Below are 24,058 nucleotides of genomic sequence, written 5' to 3'. Positions count from 1 at the left end.
CATTGACAAAGGTCATCTTAAAAGATAGGAACCTCAATGTGCTTCCTACTTAGATTTCTTGAAAAAGTACCAATGTTGGAGTAGTTAAATTATCTTAGTCTTGTGTTTCATATTCCTAAAGTAAAATGTGTAATCAAATTACAATACTGAAACACTGGTGTCTTTGTGGGTGAGCATTTGCCTTACAGATGCATCTGTTTCGGGATGCCTTTGCCACCAACAATAATATGCTGGGCATATTGTAGACTGTGCTTTGAGTCCCACTTCTGTACATCAAGTAAACATATCCTGCCTAAATGATGACCTTATCTGTATTTCAGATGAAGATATAAGTCCAAGATTATTGAAGATACAGTAAAATTACTTAGAGTGATCAATAGAGAAAGCCTTCAGGAGTTGTTGTGAATCATCACAGAAAATTTATTACAAATCCACCAGCATGTACTAGGTTTTACTAATTCACCCTAAACCTGAAGCATTCTTGCTGGTTTATAAAAACTGACATTTTCCTGAGCTAACAAGCGCTCTGCTATATAATTATGTGAAAAATCTGTCAAGGTGCAAACATCATATGGCGCAGAGAGATTTGACTCTCTCCCGACATCAGCATAGTTGTGGAAATGTGGCTTAATGTAAAAAAAAAAAATCTTGGTCAGACTATCAAGCTGCAATTGGCTGTGCACCTTTAACTGTGATACTTAAACCTTGTATAAGATGGCAGTGATATCTACATCTAACTGCCCCTGTATAGCCGCCCTGAGCTTTCTCAGTTTACTCATCTATTTTATAACTTATTGCTTCTAATACCGCCACCACTGTCTTATCCTTGACATGGGTGCAAGTTTCATTGTACAAATGAGACTTAAACAGGTTTCCTTTGACAACTTTATTTGTATTAAATGACAGTGGATATCTACTGAAAGCTAAAGTTTGACTCTAACAATGTTCTTGACACTATCTTGGTTTAGTGGTTACTTGTGTATTTTTCCTTTAATGTTTTTGTTTTGGCATTGATTTCTTGACCTTCACAGTTTGATATTCAAGCATCGTCGTCAGCCTCCTCCTCAAATTCACCCTCCTCCTCCGCAGTGGCATCCTGGTACTGCTGGTACTCAGACACCAGGTCATTCATGTTGCTCTCTGCCTCAGTGAACTCCATCTCATCCATACCTTCACCTGTGTACCAATGCAAGAAGGCCTTACGCCGGAACATGGCTGTAAACTGCTCAGAGATGCGCTTAAACAGCTCTTGGATGGCTGTGCTGTTGCCAATGAAAGTGACAGCCATCTTGAGGCCACGGGGTGGAATGTCACAAACGGCGGTCTTAACGTTGTTGGGGATCCATTCAACGAAGTAGCTGCTGTTCTTGTTCTGCACGTTCAGCATCTGCTCGTCAACCTCCTTCATGGACATGCGGCCGCGGAACACAGCTGCGACTGTCAGATAGCGGCCGTGACGAGGGTCGCATGCTGCCATCATATTCTTGGCATCGAACACTTGCTGGGTGAGCTCGGGAACTGTGAGGGCACGATACTGCTGGCTGCCCCTGCTGGTCAGGGGAGCGAAGCCAGGCATGAAGAAGTGCAAACGAGGGAAAGGCACCATGTTGACAGCCAGTTTGCGGAGATCAGCGTTGAGCTGACCGGGGAACCTCAGGCAGGTGGTGACGCCGCTCATGGTGGCGGACACCAGATGGTTAAGGTCTCCGTAGGTGGGTGTGGTCAGTTTCAGAGTGCGGAAGCAAATGTCATAGAGAGCCTCGTTGTCAATGCAGTAAGTTTCATCTGTGTTCTCAACAAGTTGGTGGACTGACAGGGTGGCATTGTATGGCTCAACCACTGTGTCTGAAACCTGTGAACACACACAGCCTTTATTCAGTTTCACGATCTAACCAAAGGAACCTGTAGCAAAAGAAACTAAAACTGAAACTAAAAATGTCCATGAGCTCTCAAGTGGATCATTTACCTTGGGGGAAGGCACCACACTGAAGGTGTTCATGATACGGTCGGGGTACTCCTCGCGAATCTTGCTGATGAGCAGGGTTCCCATCCCAGATCCCGTTCCACCGCCAAGAGAATGGGTGAGCTGGAAGCCCTGCAGGCAGTCGCAGCTCTCAGACTCCTTACGGACCACATCCAGGACCGAGTCCACCAACTCAGCCCCTTCTGTGTAGTGACCCTTGGCCCAATTGTTACCAGCACCGCTCTGACCTGCGGGAATGATGGGATATCAAGGTTAGCTATTCTTTTCTCCTGTTCATAAGAGCTTTTATTGCATATAACATGAGTCTTTATTGCACCCACCAAATACAAAGTTGTCAGGTCTGAAGATCTGCCCAAAGGGCCCAGACCTCACGGAGTCCATGGTACCAGGCTCCAAATCCACGAGAATGGCCCGAGGCACGTATTTACCTCCTACATGAGAAAGAGAATAAACGAGGAAAGGAAAAAAAAGAAGAGAGAAAAGCTGAGAGAGAACACACAAGCTTCATGATGCACCGAAAAACAATCAAGAATAAAATGTGAAAAGGTCCATGCATGACAGGACACAACAGAATGTAGTATGTTCATTGCATTTGAATGAAATGGTCATACAATATAACCTTATCTGTGGTCACATCTGCTTTAAAGAGCTCTTACCTGTGGCCTCATTGTAGTACACACTGATCCTGTCCAGCTGCAGGTCACTGTCTCCGTGGTAAGTCCCTGTGGGATCAATGCCGTGCTCATCGCTGATTACTTCCCAGAACTGCAGACACAAAATGGAAGATATCACATGACAGAAGGAACGAAGGAACGCATCTACCCATAAGCCACGTAGTTTATGGGACTGGAAACATAAAATGAGGAAAACAGCAGTGGGTTTACATTTTAGTATTTTGATGGATAATGCAGGAGTTTTTCCCCTTTTCAGCAAACCTCATCTTTACTCGTTTCCTGCAGCGCAGCTGTGAATATTTCAATGGTTGCCAACTGATGACTTTGCAAAAAGAACTTCTTTCATATGTAAAATGCAAGGAGGTAGCACAAAAGAGCTACAGATCCCTCCCCAGGCCCAAGTGAAAATAAACTTAATTTGCAGGCAGTCCCACTACGCTGCTGACACCGAGTGTCTTCTCGTCTGTATTCAAGTCATGTTCACTCTCTTTAAAGGGTGCACAGATCTTTAAGGGTGTGTTTGTATCAAACCCAGTCCCATAGTGCAGGCTATCATTTTGTATGCCCATATTTCTCTTGTTTTATCCAATTTAGACATTTTTTTGCAAACAGCAGCAATAGGAGGATTAACAGTAATCTGGATTAGCTGTCTTTTTGCAGACAAATACTCAAGAGATTGGGAGTCAAATGTGGACCACAGATCATGACATTTAAAACGGAGCATGTCAAACAAAAATGACCTTAATATGAGGGCGAAAAGACTGAAAATCAAAGTGAAAGAATGAGGACAATAAGCAGGAAAGTGATGCCACACCCTGACCCAATTCACTACAATGCAGCTGTTCAGCATTTCTGTCAATCATATTCACTGGACGTCTGAGGTAATGAGTCCTGAGGGAATGGAAGCGAACAGGGATCGTCTTTGCCAGGCCACCAGTTGTTATTTTAACATCATATTAGGCAAACACAAAGGCAGAAAATGAAGTACAAAGACAAAGGAATGGAAATGTGCTCTATTAACTATAACTGCCCATTTACGACAAAGGCTATTAAAAGTCTATAATAAGCATATATTGTGCACATTTGCCACAATAATCCTACCAAGATATTACCAACATTTGCTAATTAAGTCAATTGAGGATCCAATGACTTCACCCACTGTGCATCAGCTGTTTCCTCCATTCCTCCCCCACCCTACTTGTAATTTGGTTAGGGTTAGGGTGGAAAGACATTGATTACAAAGAAAGGCCCAGCTTTCAAGGACACGACCATCTCTGCCAGTAGAGCATCATGACAATAATGATGCATCCTCTGACATATGTACCATTGTCAGTGTTGTCTGTAAATTTTAATAGCAGGTTATGCGGTTCTTCCTGAATACATGCTGTGTGTAGCAAATGATTAGTTGTGAAATCAAAGAAGACAGTGATAATGATGGGCCACAAAGACCTATTGTTGCAGACTGCAATTGTTGGTGTAGGTCAGGGTGTGTGTTGTATTGATTCATTGTAGGCTCTATAGACAATATGCAGATTTGCTCTTGTGGATATGTAAAAACGTATGTAAAATGTAAGAAATTATTTACAATTTTAAAGTACACATTAAATTAGATCATTCTAATTCTGAAAGCACAGAAGAGATTTGAAGTCAACCTTTGTTAAAGGGAGAAATGACTTTTTCTTTACCAATTATTCACGCCACACCCTTCTACAGCTCCTCTGCTTTCTCAACAGCCTAAACTGCAGTCTGCCTCTACAGCCTGCAGAATTATAATCTAATCGATATGGGCAATTGATCCATCAGACATCTGGGAGGTGGAAAAAAATAGCCAGGCCTGTCATCCCAGCTTCGACTCATTGTCTGAAATACCACACATATCAGCCTGTGCGAGACAAAGAAAGACTCAGGGAATAAAGAATAGACAGATTTGTACCAACTTTCTTTCAGTTTTTTTCCTCAGACAATGTCTTGAGCTCAGCTGAATGCATAGTGTTGGGACGCAGACACGCCCAGTGCTGTGTGAACAAAACCCGTCGAGACACAAGAGCCCCGATATACCGTTATGTCTATGCACAGTCTGCCGTTCCACACCCACCCACTAGTTACCGCAGTGTAGATTGAATGAAGATTCAATCAAAAAAAAAAAAAAAATCACAAAGACTGCGCGATGATTTACAATGTATTCGATCAAATAAGCATTTTTGATTTATCTTTTAATACTTTATTGTACGTGTCCTTTGTCTTCATATATAATCAGCTGAAATAATTCGATTTAACCCTCTAAGAAATCTAAAATGTGACTAAGAAAACTATCCTTTCTAAAAGAAAAGTGACACAAATTTCTAATATATCATCATCTTACCTTGGCACCAATCTGGTTACCGCACTGACCGGCCTGGATGTGCACAATTTCCCTCATTATGGATGCGGACGTTTAACAGCGAAGAGTTAAAGAACTGTACCAGATGAGCACGAGGAGGAGAGTGCAACTTTGTAAGGAGCATGCCGGACAAAGGCTTTATAACGTTGGAGGGTTTCCAGAACGAGGATGGGGCCGGGCGGGGGGTGTGGCACACACCCAGACCCAGCTGCTGCACACGTTGATTGGCTGAGAGGACCGAGAGGGGGGAGGAGCGACCCTGCTGCAGCTCTGGGAGAGGAAATTAAGAGGAGAGATTGACCAGAAATTTACCAGCTGGTGTCCAGAAATACCCAGTAAGATGCATTACAGCTGTTTTCATTGCCTCAGCTATGACTAATCATCACTATGTTCATCTCTGAAGAGGAAACAGATGGCAAAAAATTGAATGTGTTGCTGGGATAAAATGGGGTCAGTCTGCTCAGATCCCACTCACGCCCCTCAGGTTGCTGTGGCACTTCATCAAAAGGGGTGTGGAGAAAAAAATCGTATGAAGAGGTTGAGAATGATCATATCAAACTAACTCCTCATCTGCAAATGGACCATGTATTTGTCTGTGTATACATGCATATTCACTAAGAATAAACAATGCCAAACTATAACAGCACACAATGGGATGTGTGAGTGGAAAGCCAGGTCTCTGCTAATGATTCTCATCAGACAGTGTGGAAAACAGGAACAAATCCAGGCTGTAACATAAACACATTACAGTTTCAAGAGAGGATTTCAGCAAATAAATCAAACTCTGCAGCTGTTCATTTGCAACAATCTTATCCAAATTCAAAATTCTTGATTTATCATGCAATGCACCTCTACAAAGTCTGGTTGTGCACACTAATGCCCATTTTACTTACATATTTCACATAAGCTCAAATTTACTTGGTTACTTCGATTTGTGTTAGCTTATTTTGTTCCTCAATTATTCACAAAAAGCGTTATCCGAGATGAGTAATCCCAATATGAACCTAGAAAAAAAAAACATCATTATAAACCTGCTTTTTATTTGTTTTAAGCTTTTGTTTTTCTCTCCATCTGTGTCCTTGTTTCAAAATCATACATTCACTGTACAAATAAAGAGGAGACATTATTATGTAAGTATTTAAGGTCAAACATGGGGAGGGTGGTAGACTATGCTCAGTCAGCGGGTGACTGCTGCCTTGGGCCTATGAGAGAAATCAAAGTCAGTACAAGTCAACATTTTTCATACCACCTCAAACAGCTTAAATAAGGTATCTTAGAAAATTACACTCAGTGGACACAGCTGAAATGCAGAAATCCAGTTTAATTATAAGCAATATGACATTAGTGTGCTTATCAAAGGGGTTATGCAATAAAACTGATGGAAGCATCGTTTTATGTTGTCAAATTCAGGGTGGTGATGCACAGATTACATGACAATGGTGGGGTTACAGTAATTATATCCACCGCTAGATGGCGGCAGACATGTTATGATGACACTGATGTAATAAAGATGGGCGTGGTCATCGAGCACCCCCCCCTCTCTCTATCTCTACACGGACATTTTTGCAATTCCGACTGTCGGCCAACGGTTTAAACAACCTGACGTAGCAACGTGAAACCAACCTCAAGTTATTCTAAAAAGGTTTGTGCTTATTTTACTGACTGGATATTGGGCAGATTAGATGAGAACAGTCGGTTCGATGTGTTAAATCGCTAAGTTGTAATTGTAAACCGCTCTCTGTTGCTTTTTTTTTTTTTTTTTCTACAGGCGTAGTGAGACACCTCTATCACGCTACCTTTTAACTGCTAGCTTGCGGTTGCCATTAAGTTAGCTTTCTTAGCTTATAGCTGTACATCTAACATTTAAGGTCTGTCATTATTTGAGTGTAGATGTGATTTGTTTTGTTGAAAATCAACATGGAGGAAAGGTTGTAAGGATTATTGGTCGAGGGAGGAGCCGCGAGGTTCTCGCCCACATAAACTTGGCTCAAATTATTAACGCTGACATGTGACAGCTCCAGTTTATGTTATCGACATAAACTTAATGGTATTGAAGTAGTGTTTGAGATTATTTTCATCTTTCATGACAATCTTTCATTTGTCATCTCAAAAATAGTGTTAGGTGCAGTACAAGTAACAGTGATTTAAAGAAATAACCCAGTAGGTTCACTGAATGTTTTGTTTTGAGATGCTTCCTTTTAATTTAACGTTGTGCTTTCACCGCACTTCATTTTAGGGGGAATTAATTGTGCTCCATTTTCCTTTACATGTGTCTTAAAGCCCATGGTTCTTGTTACTTTTAAGATGAGGCTTTACACAACACAACAGGAATACTGCAAGCTTTTCGGAAAATCATTTAATATTAAAGCGGTTGTTCGGAGAACAAAAGAGGGGCTTTTTGCCTCCTAATCTCTTACAAAATGTGGAGCCACATCTCAGAGGAGTTGATAACAACACCATTATACCAAATAGACTTTTTTTTTTTACCCCTTGACTCTAATCATATGGTATTATTTCAGAAATGTAAAAAACGATCCAATATCTCACTAAAAAATTAAGCATTAGAAGTAAAATTAAACTAAACCAGATTTGAATATTAAAACTTTCTTCTCCTGTTACTCCATCTCACATTTATCTGTTTTTTTTTTCTTTCTTTTGGTGTCTCATCAGGAATCAAGATGTTTTACACATGTGGACCCAATGAAGCCATGGTGGTGTCTGGTAATGGATGCATGATTGTTTATTAAAATAAAGCGGGATGTTTAGAAAAACTGAATATTCCTAAGGGTAATGAAACGCCCCGGAGTTGTTCAGGAGGTCACGGCAGACATCTTATTGGTCTTATGGTGAAATTTTATGTACAATAAACAGGAAATAGTGTGTCCTGTGAGTATTATGTCACGTGTTCACGTGATTGGGCAACACGCACCGTCAGCTAGGAGCAAACAAAGAATTTTCCATCTTGCTATAACATGTCGTCATGAATGAAGTGCATCAGTCACAGTGTTATATGGGGTTGCAAGTTTAACTAGACCTATTTGCTCTGAAAGTAGGCAGTTGTATTACTGACAGTGAGTGTACCGGTAATGTTTATGTTAAGTGTTTGCCCCTCCTCTTTCCCTCCAGGCTTTGGCCGCTCTCCACCGCTTATGATTGCTGGTGGAAGAGTGTTTGTCTTCCCCTGTATTCAGCAGCTCCAGAGGTGAACCCATTCTCCAACTCTATTTCTATCTTGTTTTGTGCATAAAATGATAACATGATAGGTGTGCTGTTCAGTGTGTTTGTTCATGAAAGAGCCAGCATCTCTAATTTGCAGGGCTAACAAGTAAATGCGTGCTGTAACAATCACTGGGTCGCTTTTCTTGGCTTCCACGGTGTCGCTTCTGCTCTGCTTTGTCTTTCTTGCTCTCTAATCCATGCTATCCCCTCTGTTATTCCCAGAATTACACTGAACACCCTGACTCTAAATGTGAAGAGTGACAAAGTGTACACTCGCCACGGTGTCCCTATCTCTGTTACTGGGATTGCACAGGTATGCTCTGACAACTGTGTGGCTGAAATTCCTTTAGGTTTTTACAGAATTGCCCTAAAATCAGTGCACATTGGGACAAGATGAATTTGAGTTGATTGAAAATGATTTGTAGGGATACTAGACCACAGGGGAAGGGTCAGCCTCCTTTTAAAGAAATTGGCTGTTTCTTGTTTTTTGATAAAGAATAAAGATAAAGAATGACTGTAGTAGCACTCAGACATTTTACCATGAAATTAGATATTCTATCATGCTTCATTTTCCCTGTTTTGAATCATTGTCATGATCATGTTCCACTTATAATTATAATTATTTTTTATTCCAGGTGAAGATCCAGGGCCAAAACAAGGAAATGTTGGCCACCGCCTGTCAGATGTTCATGGGAAAGTCTCAGAGTGAGATTGCTCAGATTGCTCTGGAGACACTGGAGGGACACCAGAGAGCCATCATCGCCCATTTGACTGTAGAGGTCTGTGTTGTAACCTCAACGAATGTGTTTTTATCTTGATCATTCCTGCACAAGATGGTTCAGTGGGTTTTTTGATTATGTGTTGTACGGTTTGCAGTAACTGTGATGTGAAAATATATCTGTCTTGCTTGGTATGCAGGAGATCTACCAGGACCGTAAGAAGTTCTCTGAACAGGTCTTTAAAGTGGCATCCTCTGACCTGGTCAACATGGGCATTGGCGTTGTCAGCTACACGCTCAAAGATGTTCATGATGATCAGGTACGTTATCCGTCCTATCGAGACGTCTGTTTGATTCAAGAATAATACAAATGACAAAACCCTGATGGTGAGAGCAGCTCACCAAAGCCAGGAGAGCTGCAGATATCTGTTGTATGACTCATCTTATTGCATGAAAGCTTTTAGTGCTGCATGGTTTCCTTTATGACAGTAATATTCTAAAGTGATTGATATTGACTGTCTCTGACTCAGCTGACTCCCACCATCCCTTTCAAATAGAGATAAATTAGGCCTAAGTGCTTCTGTGGTAACCAGACCATCTCTTGTTTTGGTTGGTCTAATGTACTACCCCCCTCTTTACTATTCAAACCGAGTTGCCTCACTTTGGGATTCCACTGGGTGCAGCTTTGCAATCACTCATTAGTGACACATGTTGTTCTGTCCTCCACACATCTTCTTACCACTGCTGGAGCATTTAGTCTGTCTAGTTGTAGGAGTCACATTCTGTTGGACAAGGTCACCGAGGCTTGTTACGGTAATGTAATTAGCAGGTCCGCCCCCTCGTAGTAACCCAACTCCAGCATTTAATTTCCACACCATGTCTGCACCATGTCTCCGTCTCATGAGGGGAGCTTTGCTGTCGTGTTATCCATCGTGTAAATTCTAACCGATGCTTTTCTTGTTGGTTCTCACGGTTTCCCTCGCTTTCTGTGTCCCCTGCAGGACTACCTTCACTCACTGGGTAAAGCCCGAACAGCCCAAGTGCAGAAAGATGCCAGGATCGGAGAAGCTCAGTACAAACGTGATGCTGTTATGAGGGTAAATAAATATAGAACTGAAACTAAACAAATGTCTGTATTTAAAAACAAAGAGAAGAACATGTTGAAAAGAAGTACCTAATTTTCAGTTTCTGTCCTGCTACTGTCTGTTTACAGGAGGCTCATGCAATGCAAGAGAAGGTGTCCGCTCAGTACAAGAATGAGATTGAAATGGCAAAAGCCCAGAGAGACTACGAGCTGAAGAAAGCAACATATGACACTGAGGTCAACTCCAAGAAGGCGGAGTCAGAGATGGCCTACCAGCTACAGGTGAAGTCCTAAGCCAGGTCATGGCGTGTGCGATGGGTTTTCAGTTGACTGTGTTTTAGTTACACTATCGATCATTTTAATTTGCCTGGTGCACCTCATAAGTGGAGATGGTTTGATAACTGTGTTTAAAAAAATCCACGTCCTCAGGTGGCCAAGACCAAGCAGCGTATTGAGGAGGAGACGATGCAGGTTCAGGTTGTGGAGCGTGCACAGCAGATTGCTCTGCAGGAGCAGGAGATCATCCGCAAAGAGATGGAGCTGGAGGCAATAGTGAAGAAGCCCGCAGAGGCTGAGAGATACCGACTGGAGAAGTTGGCTGAGGCGCAGCGGTAAGTGCCAGAGCTCCGTGTCACTTCTTTTGTGTAGTTCTGATGAGGGATAAATGACTAGAAGAAATGTCCGATTTCTCTTCTCTCCTGCAGCCTGCAGCTCATCATGGAGGCCGAGGCCGAGGCCCAGTCCATCAGGGTGAGAGCTGCCGCTGTCTCTCTACTTCTGACACCGTTTTCATTGTGTCGCATCTATTTCCACTTTTTCTGGGTTCTTAACTGGGCTGTGTTCTCGTTCATGCAGATGAAGGGCGAAGCAGAAGCTTTTGCTCTGGAGGCCAAGGGCCGTGCTGAGGCCGAGCAGATGGTCAAAAAGGCCGAGGCCTTCAATCAGTACAAGGAGGGAGCCATGTTGGACATGCTGCTGGAGAAGCTGCCACTGGTCTGTTTGAAATAATGACGATGATAAACTGCCTGAACACATGTTCTTAGGACATTAATCTTTTTCCTTTGGTCATAACTGCAAGACATTAATATAAATAAAATTTGACCTTAACTCAGCTGTACACAGTTAAACAAATTCACTCTTGTTCCCGTTGAAATTATAGCCGTAAAGCCATTTCTAACTCTTGCTTTTCCTAATTGTAGTTTTGAGGCCTCTAATATCACACTGGGTTTCTTTCTCAGTTCAGGAACACATTGTTGAGAAATAAAAATCTCACGTTACTCTTTTGCCCTTCAAACCCAACAACGTTTTGACGTTTTTCGGCTTAAACATTTTTGAAATCTCCCGTTCTTTCTGCAGATGGCAGAAGAGATCAGCAAGCCGCTGTCTGAGGCCAACAAGGTCACCATGGTCTCCAGCGGCGGCGCAGAGGTGGGAGCGGCCAAACTCGCCGGAGAGGTACTTGACATCATGACCCGGCTGCCGGCGGCAGTGGAGAAGCTCACTGGAGTCGACATCTCGCAGGTACGCTGGAGTATGTGAGTGACGGATAATGTACCAGACTGAACCAACTGCAGGTGTTGATTATCGTAAATTTCTCACAGGTTACTGGAAAGGTCACCCGAGTTCATTAAGAAGAATCAGGGTTTTTAAGTAATCGTCAGAGGAGTCGACCACGTCTAGACCGAGAGCTCCACGTCTTCTTCTTATGCCTTTAACCACTGTGTTGACTCAGCGCCGCCATAGTCCTGTTTCACTGTGTGTGTGCATGCATGTGTTTCACTTGAGCTCCTCCTCCACGTGTAAAGGTTCAGAGTTTTCTTCCCCTTTCATGTGGTTTTTATTTCTGTTCCTAATCTGTGCCCTCTGCTGTCAGTCACCACAAAAACGGCTGCACGGAAACAACAACCAACAAGCCTGCTTTTACTTTTTGTACGAGACTAAAGAGACGGCCCACTTTAACTCGGAGTTCAAGTTAAAGTATGAGCTCCTGTCTTTGTGATGTTATACTTGATTTTCTGTATGCAAATTTGGACTTGATTATTGTGACCATCCTCATTATCTGTGCGAAAGGAACTGGGTCACCTGGCCGTCCCTTTTAAAGAGGAAATTTTACACCCGTAGTTCAGCTTTTTCTGTGCCTTTCAATTCATGAAGTAATGCAAAGCAAATTCAGGTAGCCCCGCTGGAGCCTGCTGCTACACGTACACTGAAATCACTAACATGTATATCCAACGTTCCCTTTTTAACATTCATTGTAAAGGATTTAGTGGGATCTATTTGCAGAAATGCAGTATAATATCCGTGACTGTGTTTTTAATCCTCTTTAAGTCCTCTTCCACTTCTTGTGCTACAGAAAAACCAGATCCCACGATTTTAACTTGCTTCATAGCTGCTTCAGTGTGCTTGCAAGGGAAGAGGAAAGTGAGATATTTAGTTGGCTGCAGTGTGCAACTTTTCCACTAATGTCACTAAATTCTATTCTCTGCTCCTTTAGTGGTGGTGCAAGCCGTCAGTCTGAGGAGTCTGAAACTCTCTTTTTCTTAAATTCAAAGATTAAACCCGTCCACGTCATACGTTTGGCCCCCAGATTTAGCCCTTTTATCACACAATCGCTTTCTTTTCTTGTGTGTGGAGATACTGTTACCGTCATCCTCATTTTTCCTTTACTGAGCTTTTATGTCTGATTTCTTTGTCCACTGGTCTGTTATAAAAATAGAGAGAGGTGAAGGGGTTTGTGTTAAGCGACTACATTGGCTGTCATCAGATTAAGCAGTTTGTGCTGAAAAATCGAAGGAGGAACTGGTTGATGGGAACAAGTCTTGAGGTTTTCCTGTTTAATGTAACTGAAGTATCTTCATGGTGGAAAGAGCAATGTTGATGTTTCTTTGCAACAATGTCATAGTATTGGATTTTTATGTTATCAGTAAAGGAGGACCATCACTATATAACTAACTTACTAACTGTCTTGCTCAAGTCTAAAATCACGAGACAGATTTTTTTTTGTTTTTTTTCCCCCCTTTCTGTTGTACTGATTTTCTTTGTTAATCAGATGCTGATTATTTTTTAGCTATTGGCTGATTTTTGCTCTCGTAAAGCAGCACTTGTAGTTGTAGTTGACATGTAATAGGAACAGAGAGTACCTCTAGTGAATAGTAATGTGTTCTTTTTCAGACCAACTATCCAAAGCTTTCAATCTGCTAAGCCTTATTATGCATTTTGTTACCGCCAAGTGCCTGGTTAAAACTCCTCGATCAAGCCGACTTCTGCAGTCGAACACGTTAGAAACTCCGTCAGGGAAAACTTCCTCATGCCCAGTAACTCTCAAGCCATTAGGTCGTCTTGAATGACGGCTGTAGATGAAAGCCAAACTAGTCTGAACCTCTTTTATATGTTCTTGTGACAAATATTTGAGAAACATTTGTTGCATGACTTCTTTTTGTTAATATAGAGTTGCTCCTGTGTAGTGTGAAGGTGCTTGAAGTAAATATTGGAAATGTATCTGTAGTAAACTGACAATAAAAATGTTTTATTAACTGAAAACAACCTTTTGATCTGTTTTTTTTTTTTTGTTTGTTTTCCCCGTCAGCTCATCAGTCCAATTGAAATGTAACGCACGCTTGGATTATTTGAAAAGGTTAACTTTATTAAAACATCTACAAAAATAGACAACACGATGAGTAACAGCATCAAGGTAGCAAGCATTCTACAGAGAGACAAAAGACCCAAAATTTAACCGGAGTTCTCCATATATTAGTAAAGGAAGGTGTAATTCTGTCCTGAAAATATTTACATACTGTTGTGTTCAGATTCAAAGACACGAAAGGGACGAAATCAGACACCAAAGAGAGTCTTAAGTACATACAGTAAATATGTATAAAAATGGGTTTAACTGAACTACAGTGTATCAAAAATGAGTCAAATGGCACAACCCGACATCTTTAAGGTGTTACTTTGTTCTTGTGCTCATCGTAGAAGTGATTTACAGTCAGTAAGGTAGAAGCAGTGACTACTGCAGTCAGCTTGATGCACAAACTTTGGACAATGCAGATTCGTGTTGACTTTCACACTAAATCTCAAGAGTTCCCCATTTGAACAAAGCCACATTGTTTTTAAAACCAAATCGATGCATTTGGATGCTCGAAGAGGATATCGGGTGAGTAACACCTCCCCGCACAGAGTTTCTGAACAAAAAGGTTGTCATGTGCTGTAAATGATTTCGGAAAGCCATTCCATTTTATTCTAACAATATTTTACATCTGATGGTTTGGCAATGTCATGTCAAAGGTTTGCAGACTTGGTCTCTAATCAGCGATGTACTGCATGATGTGTTCCTTCGGCAAATGTCTTAAAAACTGTTGAAAGTGAAATTCGTAGAACTGGAATCAACATTCAGGCCCATCGTGGAGAAGAGTTTCATCACGGATATGAATATAGGGTTTAAAGTGCAGCTGGAATTTTACATCTATCCGTTGTGACTGAGTCACAGCTAGATAAAGGGGGGTAAAATAAAAAATAAAGAACATCCGAACCAAAACATCCGAGCAGGAACCCGTGAAGATGTCCCATCCAACGCCTCACCTGCCAGTATCGTCTCATTGCTGTGAAAACATCGCATCCAAAGCTGCAGGCTCTTCTCCTCCGTGTCCTTTTTCTGAGGTTGGAGAAGTTCGTTTGGCACAACGTTTACAGCCCTTTTCTCTCAAAGATGGAGTTGTGATGCTTCTTGGACTCTTTGATTCAGATGGGAGTTGGTTGATGACAAAATTAACACAAATTGCATTTGTAGAAAAAGGGGGCTGGTGTTGTCTGGTCCGCATCATTTCACATTCGTCCCCCCCAAAAAAATGGAGCTGTGTCACTGTGTAGGGATATGGGGCTGAGATAAACAAAGGTGGTAAGAAGTGGGGCAGCAACTGGGAGTATTCTTACTGAATTACAGTATGTGAAATAGGCTTTAAATACAAAGACAATCCCCTAGACAACAGCTGTTCAGTTCAAAGTTTGTGTGTTTAGTGAAGTTCACAAGGTGCCTCTTCACCTGTTAGCCTGCATTTAAGATGATGAGCAAGAAAAGTCGAACTTTAAAATCGTTTTCTGGTCTATGATGAACACAGAATCTTCTCCGATTAAGGTTCCCGTGTCATTAACTCTACAGCACTGAATCACCAGTCACACAAACTCTCTGAGTGTAAAGTATCTGAGAAGCGAGAAAGTTCCTACGCCGACTGCACCCACCACCAACCACAAAATAGCTCAGACTGTTTACCTATCAAAAGCAGGGGTTAAGGTTTTGTCTGTGGGGTCTGAAGTGGAAATAAAACCGAACCAGCGGCGTCTCAGCCCCACCCCCCCTCCAAAAAGTACAAAATACAACAAAGCGAGCAACCCACTCTCCCCGTGAGTGCGCCCTCCACCACACCTCCCTACTGCGGCACGGATGCATGAGCACAAGTTTCTTTTCTCCCTCTTGTTTTCGTCTTGCTCTCTCTTTACACCATGTTCATGGCGTCCTCGGTAAGAAAGGAGTGGATGTTGGCAAAAGATGGGCGGAGCTTGCAGTCTCTATTCCAGCAGCTCAACATGAGCTCGTAGAGGCCCTGGGGACACACAGCCGGCTTATTCAGGTACACCTGACAGAGGGAAACAGACAAAGGTCTTCAGAGGCGGAGACTAATGCACCTTCTTCAAAATACACCGAAAAAACACTCGATTTAAATCCTCACATGTAAATAGGAGAGAAAAAAAAACAGATGGTCCAATGAATTCTGTCCCCCGTTTTAAATAAACACGACTTCAAGAAGTCTTCTTAGTTTCTAGATTACTGCTTAACTGAGTGTGGTCATTAAAAAGCATGTGTTTCGCTTTAATTCAGAGAGTTTCAAACACTCAAGTGATGCACGACATGTTTGCTGAGAGATTGGCTTTGGCACAGATGGAACATTAAGATGCAGATTTTAAAATTTCAATATATAAACCTAAATTAAAAATAAAATAAAAACAACATCAGAAGAAGAAAAATGTACACGTTTGAAGCCTCTGCTACGCTCAGAACAAACCTATAAAATACAATCAAAACCATCTCAGGCCAATAAGTTAAATGTTACATATTATTCACAATGTGTATGCACAGTATACATTTAGAGTAGGTTTTATTTTGAATAACTTCCACAACAGACTTCATGATGTGTGCAGTTAGGTGGATAAAACTGTACATATAATCAGCAAGTGGACGACATACTGAAAATGGACAAAAGGCAACTGTTGTGAGCACCCAGCTGCATTTTAAACATTAATAAACATTTTAATAGACTGAGTTCCCAAAACCAGCCACTAGAGGGCCCCTGATATTATGAACTTCCACACAATCACTGATGAGTTTGTGAAATGTTTCAACTAATCAGTGACGCAAAACAGAGCGTGGTGCTTCTCCACTGTATTGTAGAGCTCAACTCAACTCCAAAGACCTTTTAGGTCACTGTAGATGGCACTCGTTGCATTTTGTAGTATCAACATGGCTGAGTATCAGGTTCGCTGATACTTAAAGGTGAAAACCATCACATGAATCATCACCTGGAAGTGTACAAACAACATCTGTACAGAACTGTGCACACAAAGACCATTTCTGTTATGTTATGTTTGTGCAGATGCTTTTATCCAAAGCGACTTAGAAAAGAGGATATAATATTACAGCTAACGTCAAAGCTAACAATGAGCTACATAGAAGAAAAACCACTAGTCAGGCTCTGTCAGAGGTGACAGGGATGACAGTGTAGAAATAGAGTAATCAACTGTTAGTTAATTATTGCCTAAGATAGTTAGCAATGTGACAAACAATCCCTCTGTGTCCTCTGCAGCGGGGCAGGAGTCTTTGGAAGGTGCATTGACGTCATTGTTTTTATTGACCTCATTGGCTGCACCTGTTATGGTGTGGATAAAGCGTGCCTGGTGTGACACTTCTGCCATTTATAGTGTGTTATTGTATAAATGCTGGCTGGGTTTTAACAATAAACAAAGTACTTTCCTCACCCCTTCTGTTCAGTCTCCATTTTATGTGTCAAGCATCAGCTCTCCTTCTGAAAGTAACTTACATGTTACCTTCTGTTCGCGAGAAAATATATTATGATACAGTATGTGGAGGCTGAACTGTGTCTTCAAAAAGTGAAACATCCCTAAAAAAAGTTTAAAATTGATGAACTGTAGGCATGTTGAACAGGCTGTTTAACGCACCTGTCTGCCCTGGTCTCTGAAGAACTCCCCAGCGTTGTCAATGACTTGTTCATCAGTGAGGTTGGAGTACGGCTGCTCCTGACAAACGCTCAGCATCTCCCACAGAGTGACCCCGAACGCCCACACATCGCTGGCTGTTGTGAATTTACCCTGAGAATACACACCAACATCTTCATCGTTACAATTTCCATTAGTATTAAAATGATTATCTGCATCATAAGAGGGCAGACTGCTGGTGGGAAATGATGCACTTAATGAGTTTCTTTCACATTTGGGAGCATTATTACTTATGCGTTTGTCTTATTTTAATGTTCATACTTGCACAATTCTCCAATTGTAGATTTGTGAGGAAATTGCAGTACAAGTAAAGTCATTGTTTTTTCTTTGTTTTGTTTTTGTCATATACAAATTGCAGCCATCGCACACACACATCTTTGTCCTCTCACCATGAGTATGCACTCCCAGGCCATCCAGCGTATCGGCAGCACAGCTCTGCCCTGGATCCTATAGTAGTCTCCAGCATACAAGTTTCTGCTCATGCCAAAGTCGGCTATCTTGATGTGACGCTCACCGCCTTGATCCTCTTCGCTCTCACCCTTCTCGCCCCCGACCAGACAGTTACGAGTCGCCAGGTCCCGGTGCACAAAGTTGAGAGACGAGAGGAATTTCATTCCTGATGCGATTTGGCTGGCCATAGAGATCAGGGCAGGGTAACTGGGGGACAATAGGGACATTTGTGAAATGCAAGGAACACCTGTTAGCATGAGGGCACATTTTTATCTCTGCATGTGTTACCTGATGGTTGGCGTATTGTTGGAAGGCCCAGTTTTGTCCAGCAGGGCTCGGTGGGACAGATACTGGTTCAAGTCTCCACACTCCATGTATTCAGTGACCATGCAGAGGGGGTCATTGCTCACACACACTCCAAGCAACCGGATGATGTTGGGGTCCTTCAGGCGAGACAAAATCTTCACCTCTTTCAGGAAGTCATTCCTGCCAGAAAATGAAAGAATCGTGACACTGAAATATACTGCAGAATGTAACACTTCTGGACATAAAAGAGATTAAATGTAAGAGGGTGAACGAAGAACACAGAGAGACTGGGTTCCCTCTCTTTCCTTTTGTAAACACAACACTTCATTACTGAGTCAAGTGAAGAGGCTGTTGATTCCCTTAAGAGACAAAGTTCTAGCTTTTTGCACCTTTGCTCTCATTGATTTGTTTTGAAGGCCAATATGTTTATACAGCTCTAATTTCCACCAACCACACAATCAAACGGGCGACGCCTCTCCCAGAACATAAAGCTGTGCATGCTGATTTTATCTGCACAGAGAAAAAACCCACAGTGCCAAAGTAAGCAAGCAGCCGGTGAAAAGAGAAAACATCTAGAAAACTACAGAGAAACATCATTTTCATTAGAGCCAAACCAGCTGTAAAATGTGAGAGTATGGGAGATCCATGTTCTGCTTCACTGTTTTATCAAAGAGCCGCCGATCACCCTGAAACTGAACAGAACTCAGCAGCAGAGGTTTTATCCAGAGCTAAGACACCTTGGCTCCCAGTGTTTTTAAGAAAAGATTTTTTTTTTAAGTGCCTTTAAGGTCATTCATGACTTCTCTTTATGTTAGATCTCTCACTTCTTTGTGTTATATGCTGCATGTACTTTCAGACCTCTAGCAGAGGTCTTCTGTCTAAAAAAACTAAAGGGGACTAATAGTTTGAAGTCTTGTCCCTGAAACGCTGAAACATCTAGTCTGTGTTATTTTCCTTTTCTTGTGACTTAATATAGATTTTGTATATTGTTAATACTGTTGTTTTAATATTGCTCTGGGTAATATTAGGCATCTAATTATTAAAACCTTTGCCAAAACAATGAAAGAGATCAGATCACTATGTTTTTGCCAGCTCCAGTATTTGGACAAAATACTGCAACACATTTCTCCTGATTTATTTAATATGCAAGTATGTATATGATGAATAAAAATCATATACATTGTAAAGGTTCTGTCAGAATGTGTGGGAATAGGTGAATGTGGCTTAAACCACTTTGAGATGTCAACAAGATGAAAACATATCAAACGTAGGCAATTCACCATTTAATGAAGTCTGTTTCTCTATAAAGGTTCCATACCACCTTAAATTGTGATGAGATCTTTATCCGTCCAACTCTGATCCTGATATAAGACGTTAAAACCCTTTAAGTGAATCGTGTTGTGAGATATAGCACCTTCTCATCATAACAAACCTCCTGAAATACTTGTAGTATACAATTAAGCTATAATCCTTAAATTTGTCACATTGCAAATTGTTTGTTATACACATTTAAATGATCAATAAATCCATTTATTAATCGTCCCATAAGTCAAACAACTGATTAGTCCAAAAGATTTAGCTCAAGGTTCAAATGTATGAAAAATAAAAAGACATTCACTATGTTTTTAATGTGTTTGTTTGAGCCTAAAACCCAAAGAGCTCTGGCACTACAATATTTCCATGAGTCTATGTTTTAATTTTACAGTTATACCATTGCACATGAGTGGCATGTAAGGAGCTGGAATCTGAGAACCTGTCGCATTTTTTCCCCCCAATAGTTTCTGCTTGCAAATGACAAATAATCTATTCAATTCTACTAAATCCTCCTTGATATTTCAGACACCCCCTTGAGTGGGAAAAGCTGCTGTTCAGTAAACACATGAGAAAGTGTGAAAGAGGAGGTAAGCTGCCAGAACAGAATAGAAAGCTGTGAACCACGCTGAAGCCAGAGTCCATGCTGAGCTGCATATGATGTTACAAACCTGGCATTCTTGGAGGCGTCTGGGCGCAGTATCTTCACAGCTACCAGCAGACGGCGACCTTTCCTCACATTAAAGGGGAACTCCAAGGTGGGAAGGTCCTGAGGGTTCTCGATTTCACACAGGTGCACCTTTCATGGAAAACAAACAGGCATTGTTGAGGAACAATCACCCTTCCACCCACGCACGTTATCTGCCATCTCAGTTCTCACCTCCCCAAACTGTCCCTCCCCCAGCTTCTCCTTGAAGATGAGACAGTGGCGCGGCAGCTCTGGCAGCGGAGAGGCATCAGCACCGGGGCTTGAAGAGGCCAAGGCAGGCACTGCGTAGGTGTTGTTACCACTGACACCTTGCAGACTCACAATGTCCGCCTCGGCATAGTGGGGGACGCTGGGAGGCAGGGGGGGAGACACGGGTGGAGACAGAGACGGGTAAGGGGGGGACCCAGGGTACGGAGGAGGCTCATCATGCGTTGGGGGAAAGCCCTTCTCAATGTCCAAGTCCAAACCACAAGCTGGAGAGAGAAGAAAGGGGAGACAGGGCTGATGAAGGGATGAGATAACTGAGAAGAAACAGAAAACAGCGCTCTATTGATACAAGACAGAGAAGAAATTCAAAAATAAGACGATGCAACAAAAAATAAATAAATCAGACAGCTTGTTATAAAAGGGATAGTTAAGATTTGGAGGAATAGTACAAATGTACGGTTCCAGACAGACAGAAAATAAAAAAATATTTTTGACAGATTCAGCCGTTCTGACTCAGCACAAGGTTGTTTATTATTGTAGAAGAAAAGATGAAAGTCTTGTGCTACTGGGATGCTGAGCTGAGGCAAAAATTATGCAGAGAAACTGCCATCCAACAGAAATATCGACACATACTGGAGTAGGTCTGGATCCCCTTCATTTATACAGTCCTGCATCATTATATATAGAGTATAGTGTCCTGCTGTGGTGGGTTTTATATTGTATCATTTAGATTTCTGAGACGGTGGGAAAAGCTAAAAGCCAGACTCGTTGAAAATATGTACCATGATTGCCCAAAAGTAACTTTTACCGTTTTCCTGTGAGAAATAAAAATAACGGATGCATTTATGTGCATGTACATCTCACATATAACTGGTCTGAAATGGCAGACACCGCCAAGATCTGCAAATATGAGCCTAAATGTTTTAACGGAGGTCTAGACTTTAAGAATAGCCGTTAGTTAGCAAAAGATGATACTTTTTTTTTTTTTTTTTTAACATCGAACACAAATGCCACATGAGATTCAGGCAGTAAATGAGTCATGGGCTTGTTTGGAGTTTGGGACTTTAAATAACGAGTTTTTTTTACCTTTGAAACAATAATGGACACAATAAGAAACTTTCCATCCAGCATGAATCCAAACACAGCCACAGCCAATGAATTATAACACTGTCTATTAAACAGTTTTCTTAAATGAAGCCGTTATAAATATTCATAAAAATAGCTTAAAGACATGTGGTGGCTGTATGAGGTTAGACACGACTGCTTTAACTGTTAACAAATGAGCGACAAATGAAAGGAAAAATCTCAACCATCTGATCCCAGAACAGCCTAAGCATCAATCCTGGAAGTAACGGGGACTCTACCGGATAAATGGCATCATTCCTCCAAAAGACATTCCCTAATTTGGTGTTTTGATGATGATGATGACAGAGAGCGCTATCGAACAAATGGCTTCAAAATGTTCGATAGATGTTCAGCTGAGAAGGGCTACAGCACATGGTAAACATCCCACTAATTAAATCATTTATGCCCAGTGGATGAGTGGAAACAACCAATCCCATGAGAATAAAAGTGCTTCATCACAGGATTAAGGTGATCAGTGAGAACAACCGAAACCAGATGTTCTTAAAGTGGGCTGAAGGACTTTCCAGGAGGGGCTCCAAACTGATTTGAGGGAGGCTGAATGAATGCAAATGAGGAAATATCATCCATCATAAAAATAACATATTTGTGATGTGGTTGACAAGCTCAAAACATTAATTCTTGGGTAATGTAACTGCATTTCCCCCCATAATCAGAAACTAATAAATTCCAGGGCAGAGCATTTATGTCCATCAGCATTATGTGGTTATCTTGGCTCGCTTGCTCAGAATGTTTGGGATTAAGCAAGGTAATCATGATCCTATAGGCATTCAGGAATTTAGCAAAACTAAGCAAAAAGGTGGAGTGAGTGTGGTGGCTTTATTCCAAACTTTATCTGAGAGGAGGCTTACCGTCTGAGACTTTAAAAAAACCCTGACCCTAACCCATAGTACCAGTAAAATGCCTCCCAGAGCATAGCAGAGTCACCAGATCTCCTAACTCTAGGGATTAGGGTTTTCTTCTAATTTGTTACCTTTCTGTAACAAAAGCATAACTACTGCTATTAAAGAAGTCATGTTTACACGGTTTACCATCTTAGCCAAAAAACACAAAGTAAAGAGTATTGGACAGACTGAAATTATTAGCTGAAGATGGCACTAGATAAAGAAAAAGTATCCCTAAAGTAACCACCAAAAGAAGTTTTGCGGCAATCCGTCCACATTTCACATGATAAATAATCACTTTAGAGCCCAAGGTGGGTGTAGAGGCAGGAGCTCCTCCTGACTGCTGGCCCAGTCCAAGGTCTCTTACCCTGGGGCACATTGAGGCTCTTCTCCTGAGCCCGTGTGGAACTGGGAAGGTTTAGGGCTCTGGAGCCTTTTCTGTGATCTGGTAGATGCAGGTGACAGGCTGGGTTGTTTAACAGCAAGGCTGGGAGAGCACACACAGGCACAGACGTATGGAACGAGGTGGGGTACACACAGACACAATACGGAAAATCATAAAACACACAAAAAACAGAATAACTATCATTAGCATGACATGGTTAGCATATTCATTTTGATACAGGAGATGAAAAGGGAGGACACAACAGAACGGGCAAGTTAGCAGAATTCAGGCCACAACCAAACATTACAAAACACAGTGGATCAAATGCTTGTTAACTCATGTTATTTCAAACTCACACAGGCGCCTAGTAAAGACGGCATGCCGACCTCCTGTGGCACAAAGCAAGTAAAGGAATGCCTTTCCTTCTTTACTCCTCTTTTTCTCCTCCCTCCTTCCTTTTTCTTCCCCTTTCTCAGAACAATAGCTCTTTTGTGCTCCCTCGACACTGTGCATCTTCATGTAGGCATTCTTCTTTGTAGGATGTTTGCTGTGATTTACTTTTGTCTGGCGTGGTCTAAAATATAATGCCGCTGCTTTCTTGATTTGCACGCCAAACGATTTTAGCTTTTTCTTCTGCATTTTCCATTGCGAAAAACTATTTTCAGAAGCTCAAACAAAGGCGTGCAAACACAAAAATCTGAACAAACCGCATACATGAGAGCATACTGTACAGATGGAAGGTCACAATTTTCTTTTAATGTTATGCCAGCTGTGTGCAGCAGACGACTCATCAATCAACGTCACCATATATTTAGCATGTTTTACATATGCTAACACGCTATTCATGTTCTGAATAAAGCTACAAGATTAAATTCAAGAAAGTTTAACCACTCAGCTGCAACAGAAACACTGAACTAATTCATACAGGTGGACCACCTTTCTGCTAATGCACTGTGCAGTTATGTGTGTTCATGACGTACCTGTGCTGTCTCTGTGATCTCTTGGCCGCAGCAGAGCGCTGGGCTCCTGATACTCTCCCTCTCCGTCATGGTCGCGGTCGTCCGGAAAAGTGTGTATGCGCTGATAGCGGCTCGAGTAGCTGTGTGTGTTGTTGATGACCACGTTGTCCGCGGGCACTGACAGGTGAACTCTGAGCTCATCGCTGGACAGGCTGCCCTGGGCCTGGGAAGACGAGAGGCTTCACTCAAATACAGGTAACATAAATGCACCAGATGGGTGTCTCAAGAAGATGCTTGAGCAAACTGTTGAAAGAGACTGTCATCTTTGAACGATTAGCAGTAAATATAAAGGGATTCACAA

General features: G+C 41.8%; 3 protein-coding genes across 6 annotated transcripts in view; 1 reads left to right on the top strand and 2 right to left on the bottom strand.

Annotated features, from left to right (window-relative positions):
• Positions 1–871: 871 nt before the first annotated feature.
• Positions 872–5,159, bottom strand: tubb5 (tubulin, beta 5). Its single transcript, XM_075465865.1, has 5 exons — positions 5,021–5,159; positions 2,641–2,749; positions 2,305–2,415; positions 1,967–2,211; positions 872–1,852 (listed from the first exon to the last, which is right to left on the bottom strand). The coding sequence occupies exons 1-5, from the start codon at positions 5,075–5,077 to the stop codon at positions 1,040–1,042; spliced, it is 1,335 nt and encodes a 444-aa protein (XP_075321980.1). The 5' UTR covers positions 5,078–5,159; the 3' UTR covers positions 872–1,039.
• Positions 5,160–6,564: 1,405 nt separating this feature from the next.
• On the top strand, positions 6,565–13,602 carry flot1b (flotillin 1b). Its single transcript, XM_075465858.1, has 13 exons — positions 6,565–6,680; positions 7,709–7,759; positions 8,165–8,240; positions 8,480–8,570; positions 8,893–9,036; positions 9,176–9,295; positions 9,977–10,072; positions 10,189–10,341; positions 10,489–10,670; positions 10,764–10,809; positions 10,915–11,052; positions 11,416–11,580; positions 11,661–13,602. The coding sequence occupies exons 2-13, from the start codon at positions 7,717–7,719 to the stop codon at positions 11,688–11,690; spliced, it is 1,284 nt and encodes a 427-aa protein (XP_075321973.1). The 5' UTR covers positions 6,565–6,680; positions 7,709–7,716; the 3' UTR covers positions 11,691–13,602.
• Positions 13,603–13,681: 79 nt separating this feature from the next.
• Positions 13,682–24,058, bottom strand: part of ddr1 (discoidin domain receptor tyrosine kinase 1) — a 51,715-nt gene continuing 41,338 nt past the window's right edge. For 3 of the 4 annotated variants that reach the window (XM_075465853.1, XM_075465855.1, XM_075465854.1), the window contains 8 exons: positions 23,719–23,920; positions 22,721–22,840; positions 20,291–20,592; positions 20,082–20,209; positions 18,082–18,279; positions 17,733–18,000; positions 17,287–17,436; positions 13,682–15,689 (listed from right to left, as the gene is read on the bottom strand). In XM_075465853.1, coding sequence (XP_075321968.1) covers positions 15,549–15,689; positions 17,287–17,436; positions 17,733–18,000; positions 18,082–18,279; positions 20,082–20,209; positions 20,291–20,592; positions 22,721–22,840; positions 23,719–23,920 — 1,509 coding nt within the window. In that variant the 3' untranslated portion in view covers positions 13,682–15,548. The remainder of the gene's footprint in view (positions 15,690–17,286; positions 17,437–17,732; positions 18,001–18,081; positions 18,280–20,081; positions 20,210–20,290; positions 20,593–22,720; positions 22,841–23,718; positions 23,921–24,058) is intronic. The other variant, XM_075465856.1, reaches the window with a different exon arrangement.

This window comes from Odontesthes bonariensis, chromosome 5, assembly GCF_027942865.1.
Source record: "Odontesthes bonariensis isolate fOdoBon6 chromosome 5, fOdoBon6.hap1, whole genome shotgun sequence".
In the NCBI taxonomy this organism is placed as follows: Eukaryota; Metazoa; Chordata; class Actinopteri; order Atheriniformes; family Atherinopsidae; genus Odontesthes; species Odontesthes bonariensis.
Note: the sequence above shows the minus strand (reverse complement) of the source record. Positions and strands in the feature narration are given on the sequence as shown.